This window comes from Arachis ipaensis, chromosome B8 (assembly GCF_059453495.1).
Source record: "Arachis ipaensis isolate K30076 ecotype BB chromosome B8, ASM5945349v1, whole genome shotgun sequence".
In the NCBI taxonomy this organism is placed as follows: domain Eukaryota; kingdom Viridiplantae; phylum Streptophyta; class Magnoliopsida; order Fabales; family Fabaceae; genus Arachis; species Arachis ipaensis.
Window position 1 is genome coordinate 127538533 of NC_142443.1, and position 21297 is coordinate 127559829.

The following is a 21297-nucleotide window of genomic DNA, read 5'->3' on the forward strand; positions in this document are numbered from 1 at the left end:
TTCCAAACCTCTTTTACACTTGTTTAAGGTCTGTTAGTGAGCTTTTAAGCCTTAGAATGAGGATGAATGTGTTAAATAAATTGAAGAGGATACTTAGAAGGGTTTTGCAAAGTATTAACTGAATTAGTGAGGCGTGCATAACGATGAATGAGAGGAGATTGATGAGGATGACGAAAGTAATAAATGATTTGTAATTGGATGAGATATATGTAACCCCCAGGTAAGAGGCAGTGACATTGTCCACTTGCTCTGAGAAAGAGATGAGGAAGAAGAATGATGAGAATTGAGTTTGATTATGAAATTAAATGAATATGATAAACGAGGCATGAATGAGGATGATTGATGACGAGTATGTTTGTGTTTTCTCTCTTGTTGAAAGGGTGATAGGGCACCTATTCCCTCTAATGGTGACAGGGAACATATTTTCTCTAATGGTGACATGGCATATATTCCCTCTAATGGATAGTCAATGTGCTAAGATATTTGTGTACAAAAGAGAGACAATGTCCGGGTTAGCTACCGAACATGTCAAGTTGGTTGGATAACCGACAAATGAGCTCGTTAGCCATAGGACAGGCATACATCATATGCATTTATTTGTTTTGTTTGGATGTGCCTTACTTGGATTTGCCTATTTGATTATCTCCGCTCAATTGCTGTACGCTCTATCTGCTGTAACTGCATTCTATCTGTGATTTCTTTGTCTGTATTATTTGTCTATGCAATTGAGATACCCCTTGTCCGGAAGAGGAGTGACGAGGGTTACGTTGTTTCACCAGAGTTTGGAGGAGAGTAAGAATTAAGGGGTTAAGTTATAATTAGACTAGAACCTAAATACCATAGATAGCTCACCTAGTTTTTGGTTTAAAGTATAACTCTAAGTTTTAAATCTGAGTGTCGGAGTTCTAGGATTGCCTCTGGCTTTTATGACCTTTTATATTAACTATGTGGGCACCTTTACCATACTAAGAACCTCCGGTTCTCATTTCATACATATGTTGCTGTTTTCAGATGTTGAACGCGAAGCACCGCACTGAGCATTCTAGAGACTCTTTGAAGTGAAGAACTATCTTGGGACTTGGTGGTTGTATTTGGTTTATTTTTATATATGTAATAGATTCTCCACCTTGCATTTTGTATTTGGTCCCTCCTAGAGGTTAATTTAGAGACATATTTTTTGACGGATTTTCCGTCGGTAATTAAAGACAGATTTCCGACGGATTTTTCGTCAGTAATTAGAGACAGATTCTCCGACGGATTTTCCGTCGGTAATTAGAGACAGATTTTTCGACAGATTTTCTGTCTGTAATTGGAGCCTTGGAAAACCATTCCAAACTCTGAATACAGACAGAAAATCAGTCTGAATTGCTGCTCTTAAATGTTCCTGTACTTTAAACATCTGGAGTAACAAAGGCATAAAATTTGTGGTAGAAAGAAGCATAATATAAGCAATATAAATTGATTTTGAGGATCAGTAAATTTAAAAAATCAAATACAATACTAAGGCTAGAACTTTCCAAGATTTAAATTGAAATTTCAAATAATATGATACTTTTGTTAAAACAAGATACAACACCCAAAAAAATATTGCTTTGACAAGTGGAAATGAAAATTGTAACAACTAAGAAAATTTTGCATTTTTGGGAATGAAAAATGAAAAATTATTAAAGAGGAAGCAATTAGTCAACAACCATTTGAACATCAACCTCATTCAATCATCCTGCTTGAATTAAAATTTCAACTTCTTTGGAAATAGAAAACAAGAAACTGAAGAAGCATCAAGAACATCAAGTGATCCTCACCATGAAGCAAAGCTATCAAAGCAATATTTTCTTGGCTCTTCTCCCCCTTGACTCTTCCCCTCTCCATTTTTACTCCTCCTCCTCCTTCACTAACTTCAATCATTATCCCTGAAGCTCCTACAATTTTCACATCATCTGGTTCAACTAACAACAAACTAGTTCTTTTTCAAGAATTAGTATTAAATAGTCTCTCACTACCCCATATATGTTGAACTTAAAAAGCATTGTAATGCTTGATATAAAGAATAAACATCACTACAAGCAACAGAAAATTTTTTAGATATATGCCAAACCAGAGAAGTAACACCATTTTTTATGTATAGTTTCAAAGGTTTTATGCTATTATAAGATAAAATTAGACAATTAGTAATACGCTCACAGTTAATGATCAATGACTTTCTTATGAGAAATCTGATCTAAGGTTAATTAGTATGCTAAAAGGATGAAGGAAACTCACTTGATCCATGTGTAGTTCGTATGCATATATGTATTTGATCAATTTCAACCTCCTTCACTTTCTATTACCAGAATAAACACCATGCTAGGTTCTATGCTGGCACTATACATTATCAATGAAATATATATATATATATTAAAGGGATTAGTAAAAGTTTACCATAAGCGTAAATGCCTCTGAGGATATTCAGGTTCAGAAGTGGATGGAATGTTAAACAAATAAACTAGTTTTAAACTAACAAATTCCCAAATCACACTTTAGATCTACTCCTCTGTTTCTATTCCCAAAAAAAGCAAAAGGAGTACCTCTATCAACCCCAACAAATGTCTTAATTGCACAAAATGAAAACGAAAATGGAAATAAGGACAAGTTAATTCAACTAGTTAGCAATCAAGGTCCAAGAGATGCAATTGTTACCAGCCAAATTACTATTTTGAAATGTTTGCAAGGTTGTCAAACTACAAAGTTCAAAAGAAACTAATGACAGGGCTAAGGGCTAAGCCAATGTAAACTCAACTTCGATTAATGATGAAAACTCAAACGTTAACTCATAGCTAATGACACATATATTAATCAGGATTAGCACTTAAACCAGCTAATAGCATCAAATCAATCCTCATATGGCAAAGTATTGATTCATCCACAATGTCCTAAGCCAATTTTTATTTGAATTCCGGCATATCTCAAAGCATACCCAAAAATAAAATTGAAAAAAAATTCAAAAAACCATGAAAATAATTTCATATAGTCATTACGGGAGGGAAATGGATTGGAGAATAGTCATTAGCATGAAAACTTTCATTAATATTATTTAACCTGTCCCCACTCTCAACAAAAGACTATAAGTAATTTCAACTGACACCATATACCAGAACCAAGAGGAAACAATTTTGCTCTAAGAATATTATTACATATTTAAAGGAACCAATAGGATCAGTGAAGTGACTAAAGCAAAACAAGAAAAGCCAAAGTGTGGGTTTAGTTCATGTGATGCAACTCCTCTTGGTGTCATAATGCATAGGAACAGAAACTTTTCAAGTACAATACAAGGACACCATAGCTGTTCATAATTTTACCAATAACACCATATGTTCACTTTTTCATCAGCAGTTTTCCCTTTACACTTACTATTGCACTATAATTTCATTTTAACTGGTATTGAAAGAGAGGAAATTTCATTTTAACTGCAAATTCCTGCATATAATTTTATGCATCATGGAGGAACAAGGAGGTCATTAAACTAATAGTAACTTACACCAGTGGAAAACCAATCACTCTTGGGAGTAGGAGTGATTAAAGATCGTATGGCATCAATGATTGAGACAGCAGTTGATGCAGCCGACGATCTTCCCCATTTCTGAATAAGCACACCACCTCTCTGCCAACCAAACATATCCCTATCAGCTTTAGCTTGAAGAAACTACATATTGTGTTCTACATAGTTAACTACAAATGCTAGTTACAAATTTTACCTTTTGAACCTTTTCAGTGAACTCTTCTTCCAACCATTTATGATCCCTAATCACATCTATGACGAGCAGACCATCGATTTTGGCATTTAAGAAGTCGGGGACCTGTTAACAGTTTAACATCTCATCATAAAGGAGAATTAAAGATACTCAGTTCATGCACTCCAATATATCACCTAATAGGAAGGATTCCATGTGCCGCCATCTTTTTTTTTTCCCTCATTCTTCTCTACTTATTAATGTTCTTCTATAATAATATTAGTAATAAAAAGATGGATTAATGTATATTAGTCCGTATATATTAGTGTAATTGTAAGAAATCGGAATGTTTTTGTCAAAAACAATACCTTCCAACATTAACAGCTAGATCACCTCTAATAGTTTCAGGTGCAGATTTCTGCGGATCAGTGGCTCCAATTAATTTTCGGCCATAAGTTATGACTCCTTCTTCTTTTCAAACCTGTTTTATGAATTCAAGGAAAAATCAGACTAGTCTAGAAACAATAATATATTGTTTTGTGTTTTGTGTTTGATTCCGAAAGTAAGAAAAAGGAAGAGTCAGTTATAAATTGTAAGGTGTAAGCTGTAACCATTGCAATAACAGGACTAGAGTTTAAGAAGTCACAGAGCTTATTGAAAAAAGATCTTTCACTGAGATCATGGTAATGCTTCTTGGCAAATTCCTTTGAAAGAACCAACACTTTGATCCCAAATTATCTAAGCAGCAATAAGCAAAGTTTCACCGTGCATGACCAAGAACTCTCTTAATACTGCTATACACTTACAAATGATTTTTCTAATATCCAATAATAGCAAAATAAAATTAAAAAACTATCCACCACATTCATTTTTCACACAAATAGATCAGATATTGAAAATGACAATAACAATAAACTGATGAAGTAAATAATTACCCAGACTAGAATTAATTGAATTAAATTGATAGCAGAAAGAGAAATTAATGATTCCAATTAGCGAAAAAATTGAAAGATAGAGACCGAAAAAGAGATGAAGTGACCTATTCTGTGTATGTGTGATTCTCTGTAGAGAGTGAGAAGATTCTTTCCGCATGGCAGATTGGAGCCACAAAAGCTTAAAAATTCACAAAAGAACAAACATAAAAAATTTCAAATGAGAAGAATTTAAAAATTGAAAGCGATGCGAAACCATACCAATTTGAATTAGGACGAGTACAGTGATTCTTGAACCGGTGGATGATGATGACCAACGAATGGCTGTTGCTGAGGTCAGTGATGAGATCTTGCGACACGAGCGGCGACGGCAGCGGTGAAAGACACTACTAGAAAACTAGTTATTACAGACGGATATTTCCGACGGATTTTATCCCACGAAAATACAGAGGGAATTTCAGAGGAATTTTTTGTCGGAAAAATTAAAAAAATGGATTAGCATAAATTACAGACGGAAAACAAAATCCGTCGATAATTTTGTCGGTAAAATTAATTTTTTTTCCGTGGGAAATAGTTACAGACGGAAAATCCGTCTGTAATTAAATAGACAAAACGCAACATTTTATTAAATTATTACAGACAGAAAATCTGTCTGTAATTTAAACTTTTCCGTCTGAAATATTAGAATAAGGAGTTAGGTTCTCGAAACTCCCAATGCTTCATTTCACTTTTTCACGTTTTCCTTGAATTACTCCCTGCCATCTCTCTCCCTTGAAGATGTGACGTTTTCCGCTGTCGCCGCCGCCGCGGCTCGCGTTGCACGAGCTCCCTCCGTCGCCCTCATCACGTTTGCTCCCTTCAATGCCATCGTCGTACGAGCTCTCTCTGCCGTGCTCTTGTCTTATGAGCTCCTTCCGCGCCACTCTCGTCGCCGGAGGTTTGTCATCATCTCTTCTCGTCGCCGTTAGTTCAGGTAAGCCTCCGCCTCCTTCTCGTCCATATCCCTAACCCCTTCCATTGTGAATCTATTCTGATTTCATTATCCCTAACCCTAGTCCTGTCCCTTCCCTGTTGTTGCTGCTAATTTCACAGAAAGTTCGTTAATCCCACTTTCTTTGTCTCACTCACACTTTCCTTCACATTCTTAGTCGCTTCTTTTCCCTAACGAATTGCTGACCTTTCACTTACTCGCAAGCAATACGGTGTTGTATCATAGCTAACAGCGAAATTCAGTCAACAAAACCCTAATTGGTTGTTTCTTCTATTTTGTTTGAGGTTTTAAGGAAGAAGAAAGAGCGGAAAAGAATGGGTGAGGAGAATAAGGTAGTTGGAGAAGGTGAGAAGAAGAAAGAGGAAAGTGTTGGTGCCACTGCTATTGTTGGTGATGGAGAGGAAGAAAAGAATAAGAAGAAGAAGAGTAAGAAGCAGGGGTTAATTTCTCGAATTTGGAACGGGATATTCAGAAGATGTAGCGATGATTTCGAAAAGAAGCTGCAGTATATTTCCAAAGAGGAAGCTGCGGTTATGGCCAGGGTCAATGGGAGAAACTAGTCGTGGCGGAGAACTTCGCGCCAGATCATCATAATTTCTGTTATATTTGAGGTACATTTTCCATTGCTGGATGAATGGGTTTATCTTTGTGTATTTTTGTTTGTCATGAATCATTTCTCACATGAATAGATTTGTGTATTTTAACATGCCATTCTATGCTAGAATTTCTTTGAACTTGAAGTGCGAAAAACTACAAACTATGACTCATGATAGCTATTTGATGTGTGAGCATATTTCCTATCTTTTCCTAATGAATTTGCATCTAACTTGTTGAGTTTAATTAAGAATTAATTATATTTTAGCCACTATGGATGCTATTTTGAGTTTTGTGCAATTTTATTCATTTTAGGTAGCATTCGGATGGATTTGATGAAGTTTCTGCAGAGAAAGAGAAGAAACCAAGGAGATGACCAGCGAATACCGACGCGGACGCATGGCTCACGCGACCGCGCGGAATAGAGGAAATCGTAATGACGCGATCGTGTGCTTGATGCGAACGCATGGACTGGAATCTGAACAAATGACGCGAACGCGTGACCGACGCGTCCGCGTGACTCGCGAAAAAGGACCATCGACGCGTGCGCGTGACCGACGCGTTCGCGTGACATGCGCCACGTGCAGAAAATGCAGAAAGACGCTGGGGGAGATTTCTGGGCTATTTTGACCTAGTTCTTAGCCCAGAAATCACAGATTAGAAGCTGCAGAAGGGACAAATCAAGTGGTCCCCAACCCATCAGCTAAAGACTTGTTAATTAATTCGAATTGAAATTTAAATCTTATTAGAGGAAAAGATATTATTTTAATTTTAATTTTAGAAATTTGATTTTTAAATTATTAGGATTAGTTATAAAAGGGATCCCGGGTGGTTCCAAAAAAAACATTCCACAACATTATTCCATACAAATTTACATTCCATATTCCATGAGCAACTAATCCCCCATTGTTAAGGTTAGGAGCTCTGTCTATTGTATGGATTGATAATATTATTTTTCTATTTTAACTCATGTTTTGATTTATATTTCAATAATTGTTTTTGTTCTTTATTTTATGAATTTGGGTGGAACGGAAGTATGACCCATGTTCTATTTGAGTTCTTGTATAACTTGGAAAAGCTCTTTACTTGAACAATAGCTTGAAAACATATTATCTTGAATTTCTAATTGTTTGTATTTAACGGGATACGTGACATATAATCCCTTAATTTTTGGATAATTAGGATTCTTGTGGCATATAAACTAGAATTTGATCATCACCCTCTAATTGGAATTAATTGACCAAGAAATTGGCAGTTGATGAATTTTAGAGGAGACTAGGAAGGTCTAAGGAATTAGGGTCTAGTCACAAATAGTTTGCCATGAATTAAATCTTACATGATTAAAATTAGTTAATAAGAAAAGTCAATCCAGAAAATAGATAACTCTGAAGCCTTAACTGCTTTTTCAATATTTTATTCCTCACCTATTCACCTGCCTGTCTTCAAACTCTTCTTTATTATTTAATGCTTTTGAACTCTCAATTACTATTTTCTGTTTGTCTAACTAAGCCTATCAAATACTATTGTTGCTTAATCCATCAATCCTCGTGGGATCGACCCTTACTCACGTAAGGTATTACTTGGTACGACTCGGTGCACTTGCCGGTAAGTTAGTGGGTTACAAATACCGCACCAGGTTTTTGGCTCCGTTGCCGGAGATTAATTGTGATTAACAACTATTAGTTGTTTGATTGTTTAGATTAGACGTTTTAATTTTAATTTTATTTAAATATTGTTTTATTAATATTTCAAAAAAAAATATTAAAATTTTCCTTGTTTTTTTTTTTCCGTTAGCAAACTCCCCTGCCCCCGTTTTATTAATTTTGTTTACTTCCGTTAAAAATTTTTTAAAAAAAATCTCGTCGATTTTTTTGTTTTATTTTATTTCTCTTTTCATTTTCATTTTTTTTCTTTTTCTTTCTTCGTTTTACCTTGTTTATTTTTTTTATTTTTTTTACTTTTTATATTCTATTAGTTTTATTTTATTTTTATCTAAAATAAATAAATAAATAAATAAAATTTAAAATTATAATAATAATAAAATAAAATAACACTAAATTTTTTTTTTAAATTTAAGTTTGGTGTTATCCGATTAATTTTATTTGAATTTTTCTGTTTATTTTTTCTTTTAAATTTTCGAATTTTTTTAGTATTTTTATTTTATTATTTTACACAGGTTACCTCACAGGGACTTCTTTGCACTCTGACGTAGAGAGTCCCATTTTTTCCTTGTTTTCTGTTTGTGTATGCGCAGGAACAGAGATAAAGAACATCTCTTAGACTTTGATCCTGAACCTGAAAGAACTTTCAGGCGACGTCTACAACAAGCAAGACTTTGCAAGACTGCAGAATCCACTATGGCAAATAATAACGCTAATGCCAATGTGGTAAATCTGAATGGGGATCATCAACAGAGGAGAGTGCTTGGCTCTTATTCTGCTCCTACTACAGATCTTTATGGAAAGAGCATTGTGGTGCCTCCTATAACTGCAAACAACTTTGAGTTGAAGCCACAATTGGTCACCTTGGTACAACAAAATTGCCAATATCATGGTCTTCCTCACGAAGACCCGAATCAATTTATATCTGATTTTCTATAGATATGTGATACTGTGAAGACAAATGGAGTTAACCCAGAGGTGTACAAACTCATGCTTTTCCCGTTTGCTCTGAGGGATAAAGCAAAGCTATGGCTAGATTCACAACCAAAGGAGAGTCTGAATACTTGGGACAAGGTTGTTACAGAGTTTCTCACTAAATTTTTCCCACCAAAGAAGCTGACTAAGCTTAGGTTAGAGGTTCAGACCTTCAGACAGAAGGAGGGAGAAACACTTTATGAAGCCTGGGAGAGATACAAGCTATTGACTAGGCAATGCCCTCCGGACATGTTCTCCAAATGGACCCAACTAGATATCTTCTATGAAGGCTTGGGTGAGATGTCCAAGATGAGCTTAGATACTTCTGCAGGCAGTTTATTGCACAAGAAGAAGACACCAGAGGAGACTATTGAGCTGATTGAATTGGTTGCAAGCAACCAATATTTATACTCATCTAACAGGAATCCTGTGAACTCTGAGACCCCCCAGAAGAGAGGCGTGTTGGAAGTAGAAGCTGTTAATGCTCTTCTTGCTCAGAACAAGCTGATGTCTCAGCAAATAAATTTACTTACTCAACAGATGGGTGGCATGCAAGTCTCAGCTATCAACACCCAAAATCCACCACAGGAAGTCTCCTATGACATGGCAGGTAACTTTATGCAAAATGATAATTATGATTATGCTCAACCCTCTTCTGAACAGGTGAATTACATGGGGAGTGGTCCGAGAAATCCCAACAATGATCCATATTCCAAGACATACAATCAGAAGTGGAGAAATCACCCAAATTTTGGGTGGAAAGATCAACCTCAGAGACCTCAGAACTTCAACAATAGTTCTCATTGCAGTTTTCAACAGAACAACTATAATAACCGGCAATTTCAGTCTCAGCAACAACAACCACCTCAACAGACAAATTCTAAATCCCAAAAAGATTCTAATTGGGAGATGATGAGTTTCATGCAAGAAACCAGAGCCTCCATTAGAAACTTGGAGGTGCAAATGGGTCAAATGAGCAAGCAATTACCTGAAAGGTCTTCAAATACATTCCCTGGTGATACAGTGGTGAACCCAAGAGAAGATTGCAAGGCTATTCAATTGAGAAGTGGTAAGGTAGCTGGTTCTGAGACCAAGGTCAATGAAGATCTAGTTGAAAAAGAAACTCTAGAGGAGAAGAAGGAAGAAGTAGAGCACGCCCCTCCTAAGCGTGCAGACAACCTGTTTCCTAACTCTCTTGACACTTATCCCACCTTACCAAAGGCCCCTGAATACAAGCCAAAAATGCCATATCCTCAGTGGCTTCAGAAGGCGTCCAAAGAAAAGTAATTCTCTAAATTTTTAGATGTCTTCAAGAAGCTGCAGATCAACATTCCTTTTGCAGAGGCTCTAGAGCAAATGCCTCTCTACGCTAAATTTATGAAAGAGTTGTTGACCCACAAAAGGAATTGGAAGGGGCAAGAAACCATTGTGTTAACCAAGGAATGCAGTGCTATTATTCAACACACCCTTCCTGAGAAGATGCCAGACCCAGGAAGCTTTGTCATTCCTTGCACCATTGGAGAAGTCGGCATTCAGAGAGCTTTATGTGATCTTGGAGCTAGCATCAACCTCATGCCACTTTTAGTGATAAAAAAGCTTCAAATTGAGGAGGTAAAACCTACTCATATTTTTCTTCAACTTGCTGATCTTTCTATTAAATTACCTGTGGATGTGGTTAAAGATTTACTTGTTAAAGTATGACCATTTATTTTCCCTGTTGATTTTGTTATATTAGACATGGAAGAGGAGGTAAAACCCTCTATTATACTTGGTAGACCATTTTTAGCTACAGGTAAAACCCTCTATTATACTGGGATTGATGTGCAAAAGGGTGAATTAACCCTGAGGGTCAATGAAGAACAGGTGGTCCTAAATGTTTTTGAAGCCCTCAAACACCCCAATGATTCTGAGGGGTGTATGAAAATAGATGTTATTGAACCACTTGTTCAAGAAGTACTCGAAACTGAGGTACTTAATGATGTTCTGGATCCTATTTCTGAGTGTGAATTAGTTGAAGTTGACGATTCACCACCCCAAAAGGAGCTGACGAACACGCCAATCAAGGAGGAGAAAGCCCCCAAGCTTGAGCTCAAACCCTTACCCCCTTCTCTAAAATATGTGTTCTTGGGTGGAAATGATTCATATCCAGTAATTATTAGCTCTTCCATGAAGCCTGAAGAGGAAGAGGCGCTTGTTTCAATGCTCAAGAGCCATCAAACAGCTCTTGGGTGGACCATTAGTGACTTGAAAGGGATTAGTCCAACCAAGTGTATGCACAAGATCCTCCTTGAAGATGATGCCAAACCAGTTGTGCAACCAAAAAGGAGACTCAATCCAACTATGAAAGAGGTGGTCCAAAAAGAGGTAATGAAGTTATGAGAAGCATGTATTATTTACCCTATTTCTGACAGTCCTTGGGTAAGTCCTGTGCAGGTAGTTCCCAAGAAAGGAGGGATGACAGTGATCAAGAATGAAAAAAATGAGCTTATTCCTACAAGAACAGTCACAGGATGGAGAATGTGCATAGATTACAGGAGGCTCAACACTGCTACAAGGAAGGATCATTTCCCCCTCCCTTTCATTGATCAGATGCTTGAGAGGTTAGCTGGTTATGCTTTTTATTGTTTTCTAGATGGATATTCTGGATATAATCAAATTGTAGTGGACCCTCAAGATCAAGAGAAGACAGCATTCACATGCCCCTTTGGAGTATTTGCCTACAGGAGAATGCTATTTGGACTTTGCAATGCTCCAGCAACTTTTCAGAGGTGTATGCTTTCAATTTTTTCTGATATGGTTGAAAAGTTTATTGAGATATGTATGGATGACTTTTCTGTTTTTGGTAATTCTTTTGAATCATGCCTTAAACATTTATCTCTTGTCTTGAAACGGTGTCAAGAATCAAACCTTGTTTTAAATTGGGAAAAATGCCATTTTATGGTTACAGAAGGCATTATTCTTGGACACCGGATTTCAAGTAAGGGAATTAAGGTTGACAGAGCAAAGGTGGAGGTAATTGAAAAATTACCACCACCAACTAATGTTAAGGCAATTAGGAGTTTCTTGGGTCATGCAGGATTTTATAGAAGATTTATAAAGGATTTTTCTAAAATTGCTAAACCATTGAGCAACCTGTTGGTTGTTGATGTTCCTTTTGTCTTTGATTCTGATTGTCTGCATGCTTTTGAAACTCTGAAAGCAAATCTTACCTCTGCTCCCATTATAGCTCCCCTTGACTGGGATTTACCATTTGAATTAATGTGTGATGCTAGTGATTTTGCTATAGGAGCTGTTTTAGGACAGAGGCATGGTAAGCTTGTACATGTCATTTATTATGCCAGTCGTGTGTTAAATGATGCTCAAAAGAATTACACAACTACAGAAAAGGAATTATTAGTTGTTGTGTATGCTGTTGATAAGTTTAGGTCCTATTTACTTGGTTCTAAGGTTATTGTTTATACTGACCATGCTGCTTTGAAGTACCTTCTAACCAAGCAGGATTCTAAACCAAGATTAATCAGATGGGTGTTGCTCCTTCAGGAGTTTGATATTGAGATAAAAGACAGGAAAGGGTCAGAAAATCAAGTAGCTGACCATCTCTCCAGAATTGAGCCTGAAGCAGGAGTACAACCACCCACAGCTCTGACTGAGACGTTTCCAGATGAGCAATTGTTCCTCATTCAGCAGGCTCCATGGTTTGCAGACATTGCAAATTATAAGGCCATGAACTTTATCCCAAGGGAGTACAGTAGGCAACAAGTAAAGAAGCAATTAACTGATGCCAAGTATTACATTTTGGAGGAACCATACCTATTTAAAAAGGTGTTCAGATGGTATCATCAGGAGATGTGTCCCAGATGAAGAAACACAGCAGATTCTTTGGCACTGTCATGGTTCTGAATATGGAGGCCACTTTGGTGGTGAAAAGACAGCTACAAAGGTCCTTCAGAGCGGGTTTTACTAGCCGACTCTCTTCAGAGACTCAAGAGCATTTGTAAAGCACTGTGACAGATGTGAAAAATCCACGAATCTCCCTGCCAACCATGAAATGCCACAGTAGGGGATTCTTGAGGTTGAGTTATTTGATGTGTGGAGTATTGATTTCATGGGACCTTTCCCACCCTCACATTCAAACAACTATATTCTAGTGGCAGTCGACTATGTGTCCAAGTGGGTGGAAGCTGTGGCTTTGCCCACCAATGATGCCAAGATGGTAATGAGCTTTCTTCAGAGATATATCTTCAGCCGGTTTGGTGTCCCAAGGACACTCATTAGTGATGGAGGAAGTCACTTCTGTAACAGACAGCTGGACTCTCTTCTGCATAGATATGGAGTCCGTCATAAAGTGGCAACCCCCTATCACCCTCAGACAAGTGGACAGGTTGAAGTTTCCAACAGGGAACTTAAGAGAATTTTAGAGAAGACCGTCAGTATTTCAAGAAAGGACTGGTCTAGGAAGCTTGATGATGCTCTCTGGGCATACCGGACAGCGTACAAGACTCCTATTGGCATGTCCCCTTATCAGTTGGTCTATGGCAAATCCTATCACTTGCCAGTCGAACTGGAGCATAAAGCTTACTGGGCAATCAGGTACCTGAACCTTAATTCAGAAGCTGCAGGAATTAAGCGAATGCTTCAGTTGAATGAGCTTGATGAATTCAGATACTCAGCCTATGAGAATGCCAAGCTCTATAAGGAGAGAACTAAGCTATTGCATGACAAGAAGATAGCCATCAGAGTCTTTGAGCCAGGACAGAGAGTGCTTCTATACAATTCAAGGCTCAAATTCTTTCCCGGGAAGTTGAATTCCCGGTGGTCAGGACCATTTGTGGTTACCAGAGCTTCACCGTACGGTCATGTGGAAATACAGAAAGAGAATTCTGACAGGAAATTTACAGTGAATGGCCAAAGGTTGAAGCACTATCTTGGAGGCGCGATTGATCGCCAGAGGTCCACTCATCTGCTCAACTAGCAGAGCTGACTGTCAAGCTAGTGACGTTAAAGAAGTGCTTGTCGGGAGGCAACCCGATAATTTCGTATCCTTAGTTATTTTTTTCGTAGTAGTAGTTTTCTTACTTATTTGATTTTTATTAAGTTCTTACTAATTTTCTGATCATGCAGCTATTTTATCACAGGAACCGAACACCTCAAGCTATTTGAAAAAAAAAAAAAAGAAGGGGCACACGACGCGCAAGCGTCATTGACGCGAATGCGTCAATCATGAGTGCGTGTACAATGAAAATTGACAGAGAGTTGCGCGGGAGTGGCGCTGGACTCATGCCTTTCACACGCGGACTCATACCCCACGCGTTCGCGTAGTTTTTGATTTTCGCTATTCACGCGGGCGCATCATCGACGCGAACGCGTGACCTGCAAATTCGACGTAAAAGAGCGTTTGGACAGAGAGTTGTGCCGGCTTGGGGCAAGAAGTGTGCTAAAAGCACAAATTTGGTCACGTGGATGCGTGACTAACGCATTCGCGTCAGTTGCACATATGGCCATCCACGCGAGCGCCTGCATGACGCGCACGCGTCGTATGAAAATTTGGCTCCCAAGCCATGCGAACAGAAAGTCACGCGGCGCGCGAATCGCTCAAAATCCAGGGCACGCGGACGCGTGCCTGACACTAACGCGTCATTATGAAGAATGTGCGACGTATGCGATCGCGTGCTGTATGCGAACGCGTCGTTTGCGCTGCCCAGTTTTCTTTCTCTCTCTCTCTCTCTTTCTCCCAATCCCTATTCTCTCTTGTTCTTTTATCCTTTCCTTTTTCTTTCATAATAATATTTGTATCTTTCTATTTTCAGTTCTTCTTTGCTTGAGGACAAGCAAACCTTTAAGTTTGGTGTTGACGCTTCACTTAAGGGTTTTCTGTTTATTCCTATGGCACCAAAAGGGAGGCGAATCATCTTCACAAAGGAGCACAACCTGAAGAATAAAATGACCTCTCAGATAACTAAGGTGGTTGAGTTCCTTTCATTTTTTTCTTCCCGCTTTTATTATTTATGTTCTGGTTTTCTGCTAGTTTGCTTTGTTTGCTGCATGATCCTTTATTAGTAGATTCATAGGTTATAGTTTAATTTTTCTGTTAAGTGCTTTAATTCTGAAAGATGTCTCATGTATTGCCCACTAAGCTTGAAATCAAAAAGAAAGAAGAACAGATGTAGTGCATGAGAATTTGAATTTAATTTTTAGAGTAGTCTCATTTACTTAGATGTGGTGGTATTTTCTGTGATTCTGAATGAATGCTTGAACAGTGCATATTTTTTATAGTGAAGTTTATGAATGTTAAAATTGTTGGCTCTTGAAAGAATGATGAAAAAGAGAAATGTTATTGATAATCTGAAAAATCATAATATTGATTCTTGAAGCAAGAAAAAGCAGTGAAAAAACACAAAGCTTGCGAAAAAAAAGAAGAAGAAGAAGAAAAAGCAAGCAGAAAAAGCCAAGAACCCTTTAAAAGGGCAAAGGATAAAAAGGATCCAAGGCTTTGAGCATTAATGGAGAGGAGGGCCCAAAGGAATAAAATCATGACCTAAGCGGCTAAATCAAGCTGTCCCTAACCATGTGCTTGTGGCGTGAAGGTGTCAAGTGAAAAGCTTGAGACTGAGCGGTTAAAGTCGTGATCCAAAGTAAAAAGAGTGTGCTTAAGAACTCTGGGCACCTCTAACTGGGGACCCCAGCAAAGCTGAGTCACAATCTGAAAAGGTTCACCCAGTTATGTGTCTGTGGCATTTAGGTATCCGGTGGTAATACTGGAAAACAAAATGCTTAGGGTCATGGCCAAGACTCATAAAGTAGCTGTGTTTAAGAATCAACATACTGAACTAGGAGAATCAATAACACTATCTGGATTCTGAGTTCCTATGGATGCCAATCATTCTGAACTTCAAAGGATAAAGTGAGATGCCAAAACTATTCAGGATTGCAGTTATAAACCCCACTATAAGAAGAGACATGAGCTTAATCAAACTCTCATTCTCATGCAAATTCACATCCTAAGCTTATATTAGTTTTTGGTTGCTTGAGGACAAGCAACATTTTAAGTTTAGTGTTGTGATGCGTGAGCATCTTTCCTATCTTTTCCTAGTGAATTTGCATCTAACTTGTTGAGTTTAATTAAGAATTAATTATATTTTAGCCACTATGGATACTATTTTGAGTTTTGTACAATTTTATTCATTTTAGGTAGCATTCGGATGGATTTGATGAAGTTTCTGCAGAGAAAGAGAAGAAACCAAGGAGATAACCAGCGAATACCGACGCGGATGCATGGCTCACGCGACCGCGCGGAATAGAGGAAATCGCAATGACGCAAACGCGTGGACTGGAATCTGCACAAATGACGCGAACGCGTGACCGACGCGTCCGCGTGACTCGCGAAAAAGGACCATCGACGCATGCGCGTGACCGACGCGTTCGCGTGACATGCGCCACATGCAGAAAACGCAGAAAGACGCTGGGGGCGATTTCTGGGCTGTTTTGACCCAGTTCTTAGCCCAGAAATCACAGATTAGAAGCTGCAGAAGGGACAAATCAAGTGGTCCCCAACCCATCAGCTGAAGACTTGTTAATTAATTCGAATTTAAATTCAAATCTTATTAGAGGAAAAGATATTATTTTAATTTTAATTTTAGAAATTTGATTTTTAAATTATTAGGATTAGTCATAAAAGGGATCCCAATAGGGTGGTTCCAAAAAAAACATTCCACAACATTATTCCATACAAATTTACATTCCACATTCCATGAGCAACTAATCCCCCATTGTTAAGGTTAGGAGCTCTGTCTATTGTATGGATTGATAATATTATTTTTCTATTTTAATTCATGTTTTGATTTATATTTCAATAATTGTTTTCGTTCTTTATTTTATGAATTTGGGTGGAACGGAAGTATGACCCATGTTCTATTTGAGTTCTTGTATAACTTGGAAAAGCTCTTTACTTGAACAATAGCTTGAAAACATATTATCCTGAATTTCTAATTGTTTGTATTTAACAGGATACATGACATATAATCCCTTAATTTTTGGATAATTAGGATTCTTGTGGCATATAAACTAGAATTTGATCATCACCCTCTAATTGAAATTAATTGACCAAGGAATTGGCAGTTGATGAATTTTAGAGGAGACTAGGAAGGTCTAAGGAATTAGGGTCTAGTCACAAATAGTTTGCCATGAATTAAATCTTACATGATTAAAATTAGTTAATAAGAAAAGTCAATCCAGAAAATAGATAACTCTGAAGCCTTAACTGATTTCTCAATATTTTATTCCTTACATATTCACCTGCCTGTCTTCAAACTCTTCTTTATTGTTTAATGCTTTGGAACTCTCAATTACTCTTTTCTGTTTGTCTAACTAAGCCTATCAAATACTATTGTTGCTTAATCCATCAATCCTCGTGGGATCGACCCTTACTCACGTAAGGTATTACTTGGTACGACCCAGTGCACTTACCGGTAAGTTAGTGGATTACAAATACCGCACCACTATCTCAAAAATCAAATTAAAGATATAAAACTCTGACAGTATAGGGATATGACAGAATAGAATGGAGTCATCTGATCAATGAAGGTGACCCCCTATATAGTGGGAAAAGACGTTCTTCTCTTATTGTTTTGAAATGTGACAATTTGGATTTAAACGATTTCATCTCCCAGGCCGTTGCTGTAGGTTTTGCAATCATGACAACTAGATCAATGGATATGAATTGGAAGATGAGAGCAATCCGGGGGGTTTTTTTTTTGTATACTATAGTTCACTAAGTATTGGTATCATCACCATGGTGGGTGTCACGCATCTCATGATAAAGGTTTGTAACTGAATATGCTTATTTCACAATAGGTTTAATATATAACTAATTTTTGTTTCACTGTTTTTGTCACTTTTATGGTTGTATCTGTTTTCCTTTCTTTGTATCTTGAGTTGTGAGATATGATCTAAGGTGTTAAGCTTGGGTTACTTTCCATGTTAAGAAGCTTGTCTGTTAATCATCGCTCCAAAGATATTTATGTATATGGTATCCTAGGTGTGTTACTTTCTTAAGAGATGTCCTATTCTACTATTTTAATTCTACTATTTTCTTTCTTTCATTCAAATTCTATTATACATTGTCCTAAGGTCGTATAATGAGACTGCATTTTTGGTTAGTCAAAATTATCCTTCATTTCCTTTTCACATTTGTTTTATCAGCTACTTTGGATCATATTGGTGGCATCCTGCGCTGCTCTATTAATTCAATCCATGGTAGCCAATCTTGGGGTCGTCACTGGTACTTAAATCAATTTCATTTTATAGATACTTTTCAAGTACGCAAGCAACTAGCAATTTTCTCTTGTTTTTTGTTCACTCTCTACTGCTTGCAGGAAAGCACTTAGCAGAGCATTGTAGAAATGAATATCCTTGGGCTACCAACTTTATTCTTTGGTTTATTGCTGAAATTGCCATAGTCGCCTGTGACATTCCTGGAGGTATTCAGATTCATCTAGCAATTTTCTTTTATCTCATTTATTTGTATAATTACCATGTTTTATAGGATACAACAGAGTCCATGACTTTAAAACATGCACAACCACCAACATAAAAGTTAGATCCATGATTGGCAACCATATATTTCCATGTTTTGAAATCTTGATCTCTCACTCTACATGTGCTGTAATTGGGACAGCCTTTGCATTGAACATGCTTTTCAGCATACCTGTTTGGATTGGTGTTCTTCTGACAGGACTCAGTACATTGATCCTCTTAGCTTTGCAGCAATATGGGGTAGTTTTCTATGTTCCATTCTTCTCTGCTATTATACGATAGGAAATTATTTGTATCCTGAACAAATTTATGGTCGTCATTGCATGTTATATTAGGTACTATCTATCTATATAACAACAATATGAGCCTGTTTCTATGTTGTTATTGAAACAGGTTAGAAAACTTGAATTCTTGATTGCATTTCTAGTATTTACAATTGCTGCATGCTTTTTTGCTGAGCTTGGATATGCAAAACTTGTTGCTAAAGAAGTTTTGAAGGGTCTGTTATCATGTTTGACACTTCATGACCTTATTTGATACGAGAATTTTTCTCCGTATTGAATCGAATCAAATCCTAACAAGTGGTAACAGGATCTATGTCATTTCATACGTTAGGCGAAAGAATAGGTGAAGGAACTATAGAAACCACAAGAGAAACTGTAACTACATATACTTAATTCACTTGAATGACAATTGGTTCTGTTGTGGAAAACAGCTGCAAGTGTTTGGGGTCTAGTAGCATTATGGCTAGCAGATGAGGAGTTCTTACCTTTTGATTATCAATCCTATGCTAAGGAGCTCCAGGTGTGTTAACTTTGTACTTTTTACACTCAGACTGTTGTCACTGAATTCGACGTGGCAATATAGTGCCATATAATCTATGTAGCCGACCTCACATTATGAGATAAGGATCGTTGTAACTGAATTTTATAAAGATATTCATGAAACCAAAATGTTTGAATCACAGCTTAATGTAAAGAACTTGGAAGATGAGATTTCAAATAAAGACATGAATTTGTCTCCTATATTGAAGTCAATCAAGGAGCTTGAGAAAGCAGCAATCAAGATAAATGACCAGAGAAAGGTATCATTTGGCCAAGTTTAAACTTAAAACAAACACAAGTTCTTAAAATAACAACTATCATATAATAAAGTGTTTTCTTTTCTTTTCTTTTGTTTTTCTTTTTGTTCAGGAAATAGAAGCAAGTAAAGGTTGGAGAACATGGAAAGAGTACCAAATGAAAGTGAGAGATGTGAATGATAGACTTATGATGGTTGAACGTGCATTCACTGGCAGAGATGGCCTCTTAGGAATGACATGGCATAAGCATTTGGTGAGTATATAGTTTTTTTACTCTAAGAAGCAAGTATTTTCTAGGCCAGTTCCCTCATTCTTCTTCTGACTTATAATATCACATAGTCTCATTAACAAATGCCATGTGAACATTAGATGAATTCTACTGTTTTGAATGAAACCAGGGTTCTAACTTCTAAGAAAGATGAAATTGAAGAAACCAAGCAAGCAAAGCAGAGAAAAAACATCAAACATGGTTGCTACTGTTGGAATAACATAATTTATTGGAGCAGAGATGATTGAGAAGGCAATTTCTTAGTAGATGAAGCTATTTTGTCCAAGCTAAAGTCAAAGAAGGCAAAGGTCCTTGTTGAGGTAAATCTATATTGCGCGCTTCAATTGAAAGGCAAATTCAGTTGCCAAATATTAGTATAGTTGTGATGTATGTGTGAAGACCATTTAGAAGGATGAATTTTTGAAACTCTGCTTTGTGACAGCTTCTATATTAGCAAACTCTATAAATAAAGAAGAGAGCTGTGTCAATACAAACTGTGTTTTCTTCCCTTTGCTGATTAAAATAAATAGAATATATAGAATATTATCTCAGTATTTCCATTAATCAATGTCACAAGGATCTTGTTTTTAAGATTTCGCGAGTTGCCTTATAAGCCATGAAAGTAATTAGGTACCTTGAAATATATTCTTTTTCTGGTTGAATAAGCCATTAAATTTTTTTTGTGCCAGAATTTCTTGTGCCAAAAAGGGAAGCATCAGTGAGAATTTCTTTGTGCAGAATTTCTTGTATATCAAGAATGCTGTTGTATCATCAAACTTAACTCCTTGAGGCACCAAATTTAAGAGAACAGTGGTTTTCTCTAGTTGATGATTTGCTGCATTAGCTCCAACAATGCGAACCTGGTTGCGACTCAACAAAAGACTGGCTGCAATTTCCTCAGCTAGCTTGAAAACCAAAGGGAAGAACTTGTATATTGCAATGCTGATGTGGAGTTTAACTTGAAGTGGCTACACACAACCACAAGGAGATCCAGGAGGTGTATTTGTCAATGGCTCTGAGCAAGTCACCATCATGCAATCTAAAAGGAATAGGATCAATATAAAATCTTGTTTGTTTAAATTGTTGAAAATGAAGGAACTAGTAGTGTCAATGAGTAACGTAAATAGTTATAGTTCTGTTAATAGTTTATTTTTTTGGGTATCTTTTTATTGAGATAGTGAGATATTGGCCAATGATGTTGAAAAATAACATCTAATTTTATAGGTATCATGTAATGAATATTATGTTTATCTATATGATTTTTGGCCTCTTTTTTTTTTCAATTTACAGTGTGTTTGATGGAAGAAATTTAAAAAATAAACCTAAAGTATTCATTTTGCAATGGAAAAATTTAAAAAAATTTCTATTTTACTTTACCGACGGATTTACAGACGGATTTTCTGTCTGTAATCATAGTGTGAGATGATTTTCCAAGGTTCAAATTACAGACAGAAAATTCATCTGAAAATCTGTCTGTAATTACAGACGAAAAATCTGTCGGAAAATCCGTCTGTAATTACAGACGGAAAATCCGTCGGAAAGTTCGTCGCCTTTGGA

The 21297-nt window shown here is 37.0% G+C and overlaps 1 protein-coding gene across 1 annotated transcript; it reads left to right on the forward strand.

The window, feature by feature from the left end:
* Window positions 1-19343: 19343 nt before the first annotated feature.
* Window positions 19344-21016, forward strand: LOC107611824 (putative glutamate carboxypeptidase LAMP1). Its single transcript, XM_088497548.1, has 4 exons — window positions 19344-19475; window positions 19585-19725; window positions 19871-20060; window positions 20430-21016. Exons 1-3 carry the CDS (start codon window positions 19344-19346, stop codon window positions 19883-19885), a joined length of 288 nt encoding a protein of 95 aa, XP_088353674.1. The 3' UTR covers window positions 19886-20060; window positions 20430-21016.
* The last annotated feature ends 281 nt before the right edge of the window (window positions 21017-21297 follow it).

Coding starts and splice junctions, on each gene's coding strand:
- LOC107611824 (XM_088497548.1), top strand. CDS start 19,344: ATGTTTGAATCACAGCTTAATGTAAAGAACTTGGAAGATGAGATTTCA. Junction 19,476..19,584: donor AGATAAATGACCAGAGAAAG/GTATCATTTGGC, acceptor CTTTTTGTTCAG/GAAATAGAAGCAAGTAAAGG.